At 43.6% G+C, this 16904-nt stretch overlaps 1 protein-coding gene across 1 annotated transcript in view; it reads right to left on the bottom strand.

Moving 5' to 3' along the window:
* npdc1b (neural proliferation, differentiation and control, 1b) overlaps positions 1-16287 on the bottom strand; it is a gene marked incomplete at its 5' end in the record, with an annotated part of 95414 nt that extends 79127 nt beyond the window's left edge. Inside the window, 2 exons of the mRNA XM_084308152.1 lie at positions 6974-7235; positions 16168-16287. Of these exons, the coding sequence (XP_084164278.1) occupies positions 6974-7235; positions 16168-16287 (382 nt within the window). The remainder of the gene's footprint in view (positions 1-6973; positions 7236-16167) is intronic.
* Between the last annotated feature and the right edge of the window lie 617 nt (positions 16288-16904).

Here is a 16904-nt window from a genome sequence, read left to right as displayed (position 1 = left end):
GTTCTTTTTGAATACTTCTGTAAAGGAAACATTTTTTTTATTAACTTAAAAATATACATGTATATTATTTATATATGATATTAGGGATGTCCGATATTATCGGCCTACCGATATTATTGGCCAATATTGGCATTAAATGTAATATCGGAAATTATCGGTATCGGTTTTAAATATATATATTTTTTACATTTATTTTTTATTTATTTACCCAGGCAAGCAAGTAAGAACAAATTCTTATTTTATTTATGGTCAAAAGTATGCATAATGTGTTAATTCCACAACAAGAGATATGTAATGTTAATTACCTGAAATTATTCAGTTTTTTGGGGGGGGGGGGGGGGGGGACCCTGCATATATCAGTATAGGTTGATATCGGTATCGGAAATTAAGAGTTGGACAATATCGGTATATCGGATATCGGTAAAAAAGCCAATATCGAACATCCCTAGTATATATATATAATATTTATTTATGATATGTATCTAACTATCTATCATGGATGATGCCTGGTATAGTAAAAATCCATACCAAAGTTTACACAGAACCATGCCGGTAAACCTTCATATTTGGTATAGCTCCCAGCTTCTACTTAAAATAATAATAATAATAATAATAATAATAATAATAATAATAATAATAATAATAATAATAATAATAATAATAATAATAATAATAATAATAATAATAATAATAATAATAATAATAATAATAATAATAATAAACTTTATTTGTATAGCACCTTTCATACAGAAACTGCAGCTCAAAGTGCTTCACAACAGAAGACAGGCATAAAATGAGCACATAAAGTGCAGACAAATAAAATCACAGTTTTTCACATTAGGATCTAACATCCCATAACAGGCCACCTTGTTTATGGTTTAATTCAGTTTTAAATAGACAATAATAAAAAGAGTAAGATAAAATAGACAGAGTAAAATAGTGCACATAAAATAATTTTTTTACAGTGCAATACAAAATGAATAAGTGCACTTCACAGAACACCTTTGATAATAATTGAGAGGCATGCGTCATCCTACTTGAAGTGGAGCATCGTAGACTCAGCCTTTTCACCCGTCTCATCTAACATAAACACCACTATTGGCACTTCTAGTGTTTGTGAAGACCGCCTGCAACAGATCAACCCATGTAGCTCTTAAGAATCCGAACCCTTTGGAATAGTAGACCATTGGCTAAATAATGACTTAATATTCATTCATTCAAACCTTTATTTATTCTCAAAAAGGACAATTGAGGTCACCCTCATTTTCAATGTCGTTGAGACTTTCAATGCATATATATATATATTTTTTTTACAATATAATAATAATAACTATCTATATAGCACCTTTCACATTATGGGCTGCAGCGCAAAGTGCTCACAGCAAATAGCATAACATTAGCACACACAGTTGACAGAATAAAAACAATGCATAAAGTGCAGACATAAGAATAGGTATAAAAGACAATAAAAGTAGTGCAAAGTAGAACGTGCAGACATAAGAATAGGCATAAAATAAGTACAATAAGTACAGTGTTGCGGGGCGGCTAGGTGGCGCAGCGGACATTGCGCTCGTCACCAACGCAAGAGACACCGGGTTCGACTCCGGCTGTCGGCGTTGCCTCCGGCTTGGGCCAGTCGTCATACTATCTCAATTGGCAGAGGTAGCGGGTGGAAGTCGATGGGTGGTAATCTGGACGTTGTGGACAGTGACTCCTACAGGTCGGTTGGGGACGCCTGCACAGCAGAGACAGGAAATGGCGGGGGTAGTGTGAGCCTCCCACACGTTACACCTCGCCAATGAGAGTCCGCGCTGGCAGGTGAAAAGATGTGACAGGCTGCTTCCTCGTGTACCGGAGGGGACACGTGATGCAAGGCTTCTATCCTCCCTACAACCAGCCAGTGGGGGGCATATGCGAGCAACGTTCAAGACAGGGAAGGGAAGAATTGGCACAATGGAATTGGGATGGGAGAAAAATTGAAAAAAGGAGAAAAAGTGGATCAAACAAAAATAAGTAGTGTTGCTCGAAGGCATGTGAACCCCCCCGAAAAAATATACGAATTTGCATTGAACGTTCTATTCTATATTCTAAATAGCTTAATCTTCACAAACGATAGTAGTAGTCAAAATGAAGAGTAGCAATTTTTCTCTGCATTTAATGTTCTATAAAAAAACTATACCGATATGTACAAGTTTGACAGCATAGAATGAGTAGGAGGGGAGGGAGGTCTAAAACATATCAAACTGACTGTGACATGCAGACTTCTCTCACTCAAGCTGTTGAGTCTGTCTGAGTCTCATTCACGTCCCAGAAGCACGATGCCCATCTTTTAAGTCGACAGAACTATAATCTAACCTGGAGAGACTCTCAACCTGCGGGTCCTCAGAGGTTGAATACTCCGACAGGAAACGTGACTTTCAGAGCTCTTCTTCTTCTTGGGCTCCTTAACTCCAAGCGGAGCAGAGGCCATCGACGACTCTTCTCCATCCAGCAGGGCTTTGGGCCGTCTTCTCCGCCTCTCTCTCCCCAGCTGGTACCACGTCTCTTCAGCTCTGCCTCAGTGTCCCGCCTCCAGCTGTTTTTAGGCCTTCCTCTCTTCCGCTTCCCCTGGGGGTTCCACGTCAGGGCCTGGCGTGTGATGATGGTAGCGGCTGGTTTACGCCAATCCATCCCCACTTCCGTCTCCGCATCTCGCTCTCCACTGGGTCCTGACTCCCTCTCTGCCACAGCTCCTTATTACTGATTTTATCCGGCCACCTGATTCTGAAGATGCGCCTCAGACAGCTGTGAATGAATGTCTGGATCTTCTGCAGCGTCTTTTTTGTCCTTCTCCATGTCTCTGAACCATAGAGAAGGACGATTTTAACGTTGGAGTTGAAGATTTCAGAGCTCACACATCAGTAAATCATAACTTTCAGAGCTCACACATCAGTAAATCATAACTTTCAGAGCTCACACATCAGTAAATCATAACTTTCAGAGCTAACACATCAGTAAATCATAACTTTCAGAGCTCACACATCAGTAAATCATAACTTTCAGAGCTCACACATCAGTAAATCATAACTTTCAGAGCTCACACATCAGTAAATCATAACTTTCAGAGCTCACACATCAGTAAATCATAACTTTCAGAGCTCACACATCAGTAAATCATAACTTTCAGAGCTCACACATCAGTAAATCATAACTTTCAGAGCTCACACATCAGTAAATCATAACTTTCAGAGCTCACACATCAGTAAATCCCAGTCGGACTCCAGCATCACCATCAGCCCCATCATGGAGGCTGCTGACATTTTGCATGGAGGTTGAGTTTGAGTGTGTGCGTGCGTGTGCATGCCAATTTGCTAAAAGGGAGGGCGTGACAATGGGAGTGGCGGCGGCCTATCGCAAAAAGGCTCATACTTCCATATGGATTCACAGACTTGCACAAGATTTTGTGGAAAGGTTGGTCATGACCCAAAGGACAGCTGATTAAATGCTTATGCCAATTACAAAAATGCACATAACTAACTTCTAAATGGATTCACGTAACATGGCCACACTTTGTGGAAAGCTTGATCATGGGGTAAGGACGCACACACACACACACACGCCCCCTTTTGTGTGTGTTAGTGTCTGTGTGAATGAATGCGGGAGCACTGGCAAGTGGGAACACACGCAAGCACCCTTTACACAACAACACAGCCACACAAGCAAGTCTACACACACACACACACACCAACTATTTTCATATCACAGACGATATCAACCATAACAAAAGGGGCACAGAGACTGAATCAATGTGATTGTGTGAAACACTGTGTTAAAAGCACAACTCTAATAAAACAGTCTAATTGCACACAAACAAGAATAATGGAGCTGGAGGCCTGGAGAGCAGAGAGACGGAAGCTGAAACTGAGAGCACAGCATGTCCTCTTCGGAGTCAGATCAACTCCAGCATGGCTGCTATCGCCAGACCCATATCAGATTTGAATGGCGGCGATATTGATTTAGGTATTTGGGAGATTAGATATCCAATAACTTTCCTGACTCACTCAGACTCTTGCCTTGCTTGTTTTGACGTGTTGTTCCGTTTCTTTGTCTGTCCGTTGGTTGTTTATATTTTCTGTTTATTTTATACTTTAGGAGCACTTTCCCTTTTTTTTTTGCTATGCGACTTACTGTGAAGCACTTTGGTTGACAAGTGTCATGTCTAAATGTGCTATACAAATAAATTTGATTGATTGATTGAATAACTGACCTACCTTATTTTAAGAAAAATAAAAATTGTGTTGCAAATAGCCCATCCCTTATGTTTCACACAATATAGCCGCATGATTCCTGTTTCATACAATACAGTCTCATGATTCCTGTTTCATTCAATATAGCCTCATGATTCCTGTTTCACACAAAGTCTAAGCCTTATGCTTATAATAGCAATGTTGAATATATTCAGTCTTTCAAGTGAAGATGAAAATATGCGTGTTCTATTAGAACAAAGATATATTACCAACTTTTTAAACACACCATTATGTATGTATTTTGCTGCTGTTGTCGGGAATTCTATCTGTGCTTCATCCGTTTGACTTTTGCCAATAAAAGATATTGATAAAAGGCCTATATCAGCCGATAACATGAGCCTGTCCATATATCCGTCTCGCCTTATAGCTAATCAGCTACTGACATGAGATCAATTTCTGTCTATATGTAAGATGCAAAACACCATTGCTGTGATGATTATACCCTGAAGGTCTGTTGACCGGAATGTTGGTTAAAAAAAGTATTCCTACATAAAGTGAAGTAGCAAGAATGCCAGTGTGTACGCGTATTCCTTCCAAATTAAGAAACAAGATGAATTTCTAGCAGCTTAACTACGGATGTCCCGATCCGATCACGTGATCGGAGATCGGGGCCGATCACATGATTTTCAGAAGATCGGAATCGGGAAAAGAAAATCGGGAGTTCAAATTTTTTTTGGTGCACCACTGATAAGCTTTATTTTTATTTTGTTTTGAATTTTCATCCAATGCTGCAATAAGTGAAAAAAATAAGCTATATATATGCTGGATATAATGGATATACTGTTAGAAAAGCCATATCCATGTTGGATATAATGGATAGTTGGATACTGTTAAATAAAAAAAAAAAAAACACCTTCAGGTACAACTTGCATTTTTTCTTTTCTTTTTTATTAATGCATTGCCGAAAGATCGGATCGGGAAAAATCGGTAACGGCCGATACTCAAAATCACATGATCGGATCGGGAGCAAAAAATATGCTATCGGGACATCCCTAAGCTTAACCCTTTCACTGCCGCACTACCAAACGGTTAACCCTTTCACTGCGACAATACACAGAAGGTTAACCCTGTCACTGCCACGCAACATCAGGTTAACCCTTTCACTGCCACACGACAATCGGCGACCATCAGTTGTGTGATAGTAAAGGGTTAACCTTCTGTCGTGTGGCAGTGAGAGGGTTAATATAGTTTCGCCTAAGTTGTGTTCTTCAGACACACTTCTCCATCTGACGCTGTTGTTGCACAATACAGTATATCACTAGTGACCCCCCCCCAATAAGTTACTGTTGTCTCTGTATATTGACTGCAGAAGGGAAACATTTTGTGTGCTCGACTGCTCGTGTTGGCATCCCATAATAGTCTGGGGAGGCTGGCCGTGTTCCGAGACAGCACTGGAGTGGTCTCTCTAGCTCCGACAGGGGGAATGCGTCTGTTGATGACGACCAGGCTCTTATTCCACTACACCTCTGCTTTGATAACCTTTGAGGCTCTCTGACCATAAGTGTGTGTCCATAGGATCTAGATACTATCCAGCTGAATGTCATTATGCATTCATAATCCCTGCAGGTTTCCAGCTATACTCCTCATAGCTCCCCCCCCCCCCAGGTCTTATTATGGTGTGACTGTGTGCCCCAGAGACGACCCAACACGTCACCGCTTATCAGGTCACCCACCAGCCAGACGCCATGGGGACTGTGTGCGTCCCGTGTGGACATATTTATATATACAGTACGTCACCGGGATCCATAAGCTACGAGCCAAGTCAACAACAGACAGCAGTAGTGACACCGCACACACATCCCTTAACCCTTTCACTACCAGCCTACCAAAATGGTTAACCATTTCACTGCGACAATACAGAAGGTTGACCCTTTCACTACCACACAACAAAGGGTTTTAAAACCCTTTCACAACCACACTACAGAAGGTTAACCCTTTCACTACGGTTCATCTGTAGTGTGGTAGTGAACGGGTTAACCTTCTGTAGTGTGGTAGTGAAAGGTTAACCTGCTGTAGTGTGGTAGTGAAAGGTTAACCGTCTGTAGTGTGGTAGTGAAAGGGTTAACCTTCTGTAGTGTGGTAGTGAAAGGTTAACCTTCTGTAGTGTGGTAGTGAAAGGTTAACCTTCTGTAGTGTGGTAGTGAAAGGGTTAACCTTCTGTAGTGTGGTAGTGAAAGGTTAACCTTCTGTAGTGTGGTAGTGAAAGGTTAACCATCTGTAGTGTGGTAGTGAAAGGGTTAACCTTCTGTAGTGTGGTAGTGAAAGGGTTATGGAATTCAGATGTGGCAAAGCATGACATTGTTGTTGGCTATAGGCTAGATATATTTGAATGGGGTCCATCTCCCATACATTTAAAAATCCCCTTTAAATCACTTTAAAAGCACTTCTCGGAGTATCTTGGCAGCAACCATCAGGGGGAGGGGGGGGGGGGTACAGCCTGAGATGCTGTGTGCAGTTACTCTCCTTAAAACACCTGCTTACCAGTCAAGGTATATTCCAACATTTTAGAGAACACCAAATAAAGAGCACTGCATGCCATCTTTTTGCATAATATAGCCTAATAATGTATAATGACGACATCAGCATGGACCTCAGAAAGCCGCACGTACAGTACTGTATACACCTCCATCCATCCATCCATCCAAACCCCAAACACCAGCCGTCCTGTACTGTATTATACACCTCACCTGTCAAGCAGGTGCTCGGCGCCACCAGGGTCAGCAGCAGCAGGGTGAGCAGTGCGGCCCGCGGTGGCCGCTCGACCTCACCTCCTCCCGGGGGCGGCATGCTGCTGAAGGAGGGCTCCTGCCACCACTGATGGAGAGCCGGAGGAGAACCCGGGGCGTCGGGCTCGATCAGTCCCCCAGCATCCCCCTCTTGCAGCACGACGCGGGGGGAGAAAGACCAGGGAAGCCGCAGCAGCGGTGTGGTGGAAGTGTTAATAAAATACTGGAGAGAAGAGAGAGAGAGAGACGAGAGAGGATGTAATCTCAGTTTGAAGGGAGCATGCGGTACAGATCCTCCTCTGTATTTTGCGCAAGATCCCACCACGGCTTCTTGTTGTTGTGCTGCTCAACGTGCTGCTTGGAGAGAAACACAGAGGAGGTTCCACTGCTGCTGCTGCTGCGGGAGAGCGAGGCGTCAGCTGTGGCGTCACGACTCTGCCTGTAGGCTACCGTGTGTGTGTGTGTGTGTGTACTGTGTGTGTGTGCGTGTGTGTGTGTGTGGCGTTATTTCTAAACCTAGCCGCATTTCTGGCAGACGCTCTCTGATTGGCACTGACTGACGCTCTCTGATTGGCCACTGGCGCGTTTGCCCAATCCGTGACTGATTGATTGATTGATTGATTGATTGATTGATTGATTGATTGATTGATTGATTGATTGATTGATTGATTGAAAACTTTATTAACAGATTGCAGAATGGGTACAATACAGTACAGCTCAATACACACAATTGTTAAGGGGATGCAGACAAGAGAAAGACTTTCGTCTTGTTTACATCAGGGTCCCCCATTTTCAATTCATCAGGTGACGAGCTGTGTCTTTGCCCATTTCCACGTCAAACAGCCTGCAAACTACCTGGCGTTCTATCGCCATGCTCTAAGACAAAACTCTAACCTTAACCAACTTCGAAAGAGTGCCTAAGCTTAAGCTTAACCGTTGAAAGAACTTGCCGTCACGCTCTAAGACAAACTCTAACCTTAACCAACTTCGGAAGAGTGCCTACGCTTAACCAGTGTAGAAACTGACGTCGGCCAATCAGAGAGCGTCTTGCCAGAAATGCGGCTAGGTTTAGAAATAACGCGTGTGTGTGTGTGTGTGTCATGTGTGTGTGTGATTGAACCCTTTCACTACCACATTACAGTGACTGCAACTTGTTCTTGTTCGTGGATGACTCAGCCCTGCTGGTCTCTGACAAGAACAAGTTACAGGTTGAAAAAACCCTCAGCGCGGAACTCGGCAGAATCTGCACCTGGCTCCAGTGGCGGCTGGTGAATTCTTCTCCAGGGGGGGCGCTATACCAAAAATGTTGCAAACATGTACCGAGGACGTATCACAATGTCACACACACACAAACACGCGCATGCACGCATTGGCGAAACCACACACTGAGTATAGCCTACTATCACCATTGCCATTGTAGTATATTCCTACAGAATCCCACAATAATCTAAGGTTATATTTTAGTTATGAAATTCAACGTAAATATACCACACCATCAATCAATATATGATCACAGTCCATGCAGCCAGGTTTCCAATAGCGCCTACACAAACACGCACACCCTGATCTCAAAACTCTCTCTCTCTCTCTCTCTCTCTCTCTCTCTCTCTCTCTCTCTCTCTCTCTCTCTCTCTCTCTCTATCTCTCTCTCTCTCTCTCTCTCTCTCTCTCTCTCTCTCTCTCCCGTATTCAGAATCCGTCCAATAATAATCACAGATGTATATCTTCATAGGCGGCGGGTGAGCTTGACATTAGGGAAAGCTATTGGCTATTATTAGAATGGACCTAGCGCAGAGCGCGAATTTTTTTTCCTTTTTTTTTGGGTTGCACGCAAATGATGCTGTCCAGGTTCTGATTTCATATACACACACACACTACTAGGCTACTACAGCGAGCCCCACTCATTTCATATAGTGCAAATTAAGTGTTCAAATGAAGGCATCCAATAATATATTAACCATTGTCTTACCTTAATGCAGATAAATGCGACGTTTCGTCTTGGTGAGAAAGACCGTTCACAACTTGAATCACAAGTTGCAATGAAGTGAAAGTTTTTCGTAATTTAGATCTCATCATGCTTTGAAAACAATGTACATACAGTAGCTCTAAAAAGTTTCCACGATTTGATGAACTCGGACTCTCATCATGTCCTCTTAGAGCAGGGGTCAGGAACCTTTTTGACTGGGAGAGCCATAAAAGCCAAATATTTCTAAATATATTTCATTGAGAGCCATATAGTATTTTTAACGTATAATAAATTAAATATGTCTTACTTTTAATCCGACTTTTGGTGCTGCATGGTTTTGCTGATGGCCTTGTAATCTGGTTCATACGTGGTGAGGTTGAGTTTCATGCAGGCGTTGAGGCTTCCATCAGTTAAACGTGAGCGTAGGTTGGTCTTAATGTTCCTCATATGCGAGAATGACTGCCCACATGCATATGTAGAGCCAAACATGGTCAATACGGCAATACTCACGCTGCATTGTGTGGTATGTCACAGGAAGCTCGTTCCAAGTTTTAAGAATCAGCTGGTCTTGGGCGGCTACGTGGCGTAGTGGGCAAGGCGCTCGCCACGAATGACGGAGACGCTGGACTTGCCTGTTCGAGCCTAGCGCTCCACATTGCTTTCAGTTTAGCTGGCCGTCCATACTAATACACATTGGCTGTATTAGGGGGTGGGAAACTGATGGGTGGGGATCGGGCGTTGTGGACAGCGACTCCTACAGGTCGGTTGGTGCGCCTGCGCAGTAGAATCAGGAAGTGTCGGGGGCAGCGTGAGCCTCCCACACGTTACTCCTCGCCACTGAGAGATCGAGCTGCGCAGGTGAAAAGATGCGACTGCTGTTACCTCAAGTACCGGAGGGGACTTGTGCTATGTATGACTTAGTCCACATTGCAGCCGGCTTGTGGGAGGCAAGAAACAGCGTTCGTGACAGGGGAGGGTTGAATTGGATGATACGAAATTGGGATGGGAGAAAATATAGAAAATGGGAGAAAAAGTGGATAAAAAAAAAAAAAATCAGCTGGTCTTCAGGTTGAAGATTTTTTATTTCTGTCCACTTGTGTTCCCTCGCCAGCTCTGCTCGCTATATCTTCAGCTACAGATACTATTAGCTGTATCTTCAAAACTAATTTCTGTTTACTTTAAAATGACACAGTATTATTAAGAAATATCACAAGTATTAAAAAATAAAAATAAAAAAAATAAAAAAAATCATTTATTTTTTTTACTCAAAGATTTCTGGGAGCCATATGCTGTCACCAGAAGAGCCATATATGGCTCGCGAGCCATAGGTTTCCGACCCCTGTCTTAGAGCAAGCCCTGTATGGCAAGATAAAACAACATACAGCCTCAGGTGATCCGTAGTTATGCCCAGGGCCAGCCCGGTGCAGCTTCTAAATTACTTTGTTTATGTCTTGGAAAAATACTGTATTTTGCTTTTTGAAATTTGACTCAAAATAGTGCGCTGGTGTTCGCTACAAAGCGATCGGCGGGCTGAAATTCAGAACACAGATGTTGCTTACTGCGGCCTGCGGGATCAGGATGATCATGTGAATGATGTGATTGGCTACATTATTTAACCTGAGCCTATGCGTGATTGGTTACGGCCTGTACCTGGAATGTTAAACGCTGCCACCGATTGACACCTTCGTCGTTGACACCTCGGCCAGCCGGCTGCAGCACAAGACACACACAATAGCCAGCAGCCTTGCACACATATTATATACATTTCAAGATTCCGAGCATAATATTCTGGGTAGGCATAGCCCCCGCTAGCCTATATATACCCGCCGCCTATGTATATCTTGTCATTTGAAACAAGTTACCATTATATTGTCCTTGGTTATTATGCCCCCCTGCGGCGAAATTAATTAGTATCCCCCTCTATCTCTCTCTCTCTCACACACACACACACAGCATGACGTGGAATCCCAGCTATCGTTACAAGACCTAGTATACAGTATATACCAAAAATAACTTCAGTATGAGTACAGCATATTTTGCATATTGTTAAAAGAGCCAAGGCTGGCTTGCATAGATTAAACATATGACTTACCATCAGAAGAGTTGAAGGAGGCGAGACATTCAGCTGTCCACAAGCCTTAATCCACTTTAAAAAAAAATTATAATAATAACCAGGTCCAAGTTCTTTCAATCTGAGTTTTTCTTGTCTTTCAAATGGTGTTGCTTTGATGGATTTAAGTTAACAGAATTATCCATGGTAGCTAACTATAAACCGAAACCAGGCAACAAGGCAAGTCTTATGCAACTGCTGACGAGTGAACACACAGAGTGCGTCTGCAGTGCTTGCTTGTCCAGAGCGCCAGAAACCGTGACCCCCCCAGCCCCCCCCCCCCAGATCATATTTATGACCATTGATATGCTAAAATGTATTTACTAGATTCATTACATTGGCCGCTTGCGCGCAGTGACGCCTACTCAGTGCATTTTGTCTAGCGCCCTGGATGTCCCGGATTCAGACTGACGTCAATCACAAACGAGGGGGAGGAGATTAGAATAGCATGCAAAAAACAATGATTTATACTATATTTATTGCTATATTAACGTTATTGTGCATTTTAATAGTAATTATTATTCATTTTAAACATGTTTATTTTATTTTTAGGGCTTCAAGCCTTCAAAATATCTAAAATAAAAAAACACAAGTTCTTCTTCTCCTACTCTCTCATTGCTCTCAACCAGGGGGGGGCGGCGCCCCAGCGCCCCTAGTGGCGAGCCGCCACTGCCTGGCTCGCTGATAACAAACTATCAGTACACTTGGGTAAAACAGAGTCCATTCTCTTCGGATCAAATAACAAACTCAGCAAGACCGACGGCTCCTCAGTTACAGTGGGTGACAATATTGTCACAAGGAAAGATCAAATTACATACCTGGGTTCCATCCTAGAGGCAAATCTTTCCTGTGACAAAATGGCATCCAAGGTAATAAAAAAAGTCAACCAACGAACTAGATTCTTGTACCGGATCTCCTCTCTGGTAAACAAGAATACCCTGAAGACTCTGGCAGGAGCACTCATTCAAGGGTACTACGACTATGCTTGCACCTCATGGTACCAAAGCACCAAAGGGCGCTATAGGCGGAGCTATTAATGCTGGTGCCAGGTTAAAGGTATAAAAGGAGATGTTAACTCCCCCTCTGTCTCTTTCCCATCTACCTCTCACTGAGAGAAGGTCTCATGTACTGCTAGTATGCAATGTGATAATAAACCACGCCGGTTAATGGCTAAGTGAGAAGACCTTGTCGTCATGACCAACTTATTGTCGCCCCATAAGTGACTCTGTCAACATATGCCACATCAATGTGGAACGCCCTACCCAAAGCTGTAAAGGAATGTGAATCCCTACCCACATTCAAAACCGCTCTAAAAGAGCACCTACGGGAGGCTGCAATTAGAAACTGGCCACCGTAAATGTCCAAACCCCCCCACCCCCTCCTAATAGACAGTCTCCTCCCCTCCGTATGTATATATTCTCTCCCCACCGTATGTATATTTCTCTCCCACCCCCTCCTAATGTAGTCTCCTCACCACCGTATGTATATTTCTCTCCCACCCACCCACCCCCTCCTAATGTACAGTCTCCTCCCCATCATATGTATATACTCTGTCAGGATCTATGGGTAACAACTGTATATGTGTGTATATTTGCATATCATACTGTATATGTCACAAATGTAACAGTACTATATACCTGTATGTCATGTATGTCCCTATGCCATAAATGTCATGTATGTTGTGTATGTCATAAATGTCACTATGAATTGAAAATGGGGGACCCTGATGTAAACAAGACAAACGTCTTTCTCTGGTCTGCATCACCTTAACAATTGTATGTATTGAGCCGTACTGTACCCATTCTGCAATCTGTTAAATAAAGTTTTCATTAATTCAGAAGGTTAACCTTTCACTAATACCACACTAGAGGTAGTGAAAGGGTTAACCTTCTGTAGTGTGGTTGTGAAATGGTTAACCCTTTGGTAGTGTGGCAGTGAACAGGTTTAATCTTCTGTATTGTCACAGTGAAAGGGGTTTAACCCCTGAAAGGGTTAACAGCTGGAGTAAATTTTTGTGTGTTAGGAAGTGTGAAAAAGAAAGTAGTTTACTGACGATTAGTTATTCTGTCACGCAGGTTATTACATAACGGTCCATTATCAAACGATGAAATTAAAGAAAAAAAACATAATTCACAACGTTCTTCTATACAATTATATTTTGCATATTCATTACCACGTGATACATGTCAAACGCGTGTACAAATAAACTGTGGGCCACCAATGAAGATCATTCATGTGTTCATGGTGGTTCACGTGAAGCCTGATGGTTGTACAACCTCGTTAAAGGGAAATGCCACCCATTTGAATAATTCACACATAACATAAGATAACTTGTTCCTTTATTAATCCCCTTGGGGAAATGCAGGGGTCATGGCAGCACAGGGAAGGGGGAGGGAAGGCACAGTAATAAAAATTACAATACAAATATATGAGAATAAAAATATATCTATGCATAAAAGACAAAGAACCAGATAAAATATGAATAGAATTTTTTCCCCCATAAAAACAATAATGGTGAGTTATTGTTTGTATTTATTTATTTACATAAATAAACGCTGCCGCTACACTGCTCACAGGTACCCGGAAGAGAGCTCACATCACCCCTGTACTTGCCTCCCTCCACTGGCTCCCGGTGCACTTTAGAATAGACTTCAAGGTCCTTTTATTGGTTTACAAAGCCCTAAATGGTAAGGCCCCTGCTTACCTAGCAGACCTCCTCACCCCCTATACCAACGCCAGGACCCTCAGATCGGCTGACAAGGGTCTCTTAACCACCCGTAGGGCTAACTTCAAGTCTAGGGGGGGGCGTGCTTTTGCGGTTGCAGCCCCTGACCTCTGGAACAGCATCCCCATGTCCATTAAATCTGCCCCCTCCATCGAGTCTTTTAAATCAAAACTCAAAACCCACCTATATTGCCTGGCCTTCCCTGACTCACTTTGACTCTTGCCTTACTTGTTGACATGTTGTTCTGTATATGTTTTTCCTTTGTCTATCCGTTGATTGTCTTTTTCTGTTTATTTTATACTTTTTTGTTCTTAGCTTAGCTATGCGAAGCACTTTGGTTGACAAGTGTCATGTTTAAACGTGCTATATAAATAAATTTGATTGATTGATTGACATGTTCGGAATAAAGATATATATAAAAAAAAAAACGCATGTACCGCCCCCCCCCCCCCCCCCCCCCCGGTATCATACAGATTATATCCTAAAATCAACCCCATGTGCAATTAATATATATAGCTAACAAAGTCTACTAATGTACTGAGTCAGTCTGCCGTGGTATACAAACAGATACAGCAGGTTATCAATATGTGTATACAAATAAGATGCAAGGTGCTAGTAAATGAATGAGCGGTGTGGAACGTTGTGAACAAGCGACTCCTACAAATCGGTTGGTGCGCCTGCGCAGTAGAATCAGGAAGTGTCGGGGGCAGCGTGAGCCTCCCACGCGTTACTCCTCGACACTGAGAGATCGAGCTGCGCAGGTGAAAAGATGCGACTGCTGTTACCTCAAGTACCGGAGGGGACTTGTGCTATGTATGACTTAGTCCACATTGCAGCCGGCTTGTGGGAGGCAAGAAACAGCGTTCGTGACAGGGGAGGGTTGAATTGGATGATACGAAATTGGGATGGGAGAAAAATATAGAAAAATGGGAGAAAAAGTGGATAAAAAAAAAAAAAAATGAATGAGCGGTGTGCAAGTCCTTATGCAAGCTGTGCCAGTGCATGCAGGCTCAGTGGTGAAGAGTCAAACCGTTCTCAAGTTCCCCGGTTAGTTCCCCAGCCGTCGGCCAAGTCAGTCCTCGCCCAGGGCTGTGGAGCCGCCTGATGGCTACTGGCACGAAGGACTGACCAAGGTGATTTATGGTGTGTCGAGGGGAGGGGGGGTTGAGTCTATGGCTGAACGTGCTCCTCATCGAGGGGGTGGGAGGGGTTCTCCAGGATAGCATCCAGCTTCTTTCTCATCCTCTTCTCTGAAACCTCCTCTTAACATCCATCTCTCGTGTCCCAGGACAGTCGAGTCAGTATTTTCAGCTTCAGGAGAGTGCTGTGTTTTCACAAATATCAACTCAACTGTCCTGGGGCACAGGAAGAACATACTGACTGAACTGTCCTGGGGCACAGGAAGAACATACTGACTCAACTGTCCTGGGGCACAGGAAGAACATACTGACTCAACTGTCCTGGGGCCAGTGGTGCAGTGCTGGTATAACTCGGTATAACGGCGTTATACCTCGGTCACTGAGGCTGAAGTACGCGCAATCGCTTTTTACATGGCATTATCCAACCGGACTCCCGGAGAAGCATGCAGCTGCAGAGCCGCAGAGCCAGCGGCGCTCTCTGGGCCGCGCGCTGACGGCCGCGCTGTGAGGCAATAGTATCCAGCTGCAGGACGAGAGCAGCCAAAAAAAACTGTGTATGCGCGCGCACGCGCGTGGAGCGTTTGACCTACTGTCAATTTGCCACTGCACCACTGCCTGGGGCACAGGAAGAACATAGGAATTCTTAAACTGGGTGGCATTCCCCTTTAAGTAGCCTACAGCCAACAAACTTGAAACCTATTATAGAATTAACCCTTTCACTGCCACACTACAGAAGGTTAACCTTTCACTACCACACTACAGAAGGTTAACCCTTTCACTACCACACTACAGAAGATTAACCTTTCACTACCACACTACAGAAGGTTAACCCTTTCACTACCACACTACAGAAGGTTAACCCTTTCACTACCACACTACAGAAGGTTAACCTTTCACTGCCACACTACAGGTTAACCTTTCACTACCGCACTACAGAATGTTCTGTAGTGTGGTTGTGAAAGGGTTAACCTGCTGTAGAGTGGTAGTGAAAGGGTTAACCTTCTGTAGTGTGGTAGTGAAAGGGTTAACCTTCTGTAGTGTGGTAGTGAAAGGGTTAACCTTCTGTAGTGTGGTAGTGAAAGGTTAATCTTCTGTAGTGTGGTAGTGAAAGGGTTAACCTTCTGTAGTGTGGTAGTGAAAGGTTAACCTTCTGTAGTGTGGCAGTGAAAGGGTTAATTCTATAATAGGTTTCAAGTTTGTTGCTGGTGCAGTCACTTCCTCCGCTGCTGGTGCAGTCACTTCCTCTGCTGCTGGTGCAGTCACTTCCTCTGCTGCTGGTGCAGTCACTTCCTCTGCTGCTGGTGCAGTCACTTCCTCTGCTGCTGGTGCAGTCATTTATGGTGTGTCGAGGGGAGGGGGGGTTGAGTCTATGGCTGAACGTGCTCCTCATCGAGGGGGTGGGAGGGGTTCTCCAGGATAGCATCCAGCTTCTTTCTCATCCTCTTCTCTGAAACCTCCTCTTAACATCCATCTCTCGTGTCCCAGGACAGTCGAGTCAGTATTTTCAGCTTCAGGAGAGTGCTGTGTTTTCACAAATATCAACTCAACTGTCCTGGGGCACAGGAAGAACATACTGACTGAACTGTCCTGGGGCACAGGAAGAACATACTGACTCAACTGTCCTGGGGCACAGGAAGAACATACTGACTCAACTGTCCTGGGGCACAGGAAGAACATAGGAATTCTTAAACTGGGTGGCATTCCCCTTTAAGTAGCCTACAGCCAACAAACTTGAAACCTATTATAGAATTAACCCTTTCACTGCCACACTACAGAAGGTTAACCTTTCACTACCACACTACAGAAGGTTAACCCTTTCACTACCACACTACAGAAGATTAACCTTTCACTACCACACTACAGAAGGTTAACCCTTTCACTACCACACTACAGAAGGTTAACCCTTTCACTACCACACTACAGAAGGTTAACCTTTCACTACCACACTACAG

The sequence above is a fragment of the Notolepis coatsorum genome (genome assembly GCF_963971535.1).
Source record: "Notolepis coatsorum genome assembly, chromosome: 2".
Lineage (NCBI taxonomy): Eukaryota > Metazoa > Chordata > Actinopteri > Aulopiformes > Paralepididae > Notolepis > Notolepis coatsorum.
This window is presented reverse-complemented; position numbering and strand designations above follow the sequence as displayed.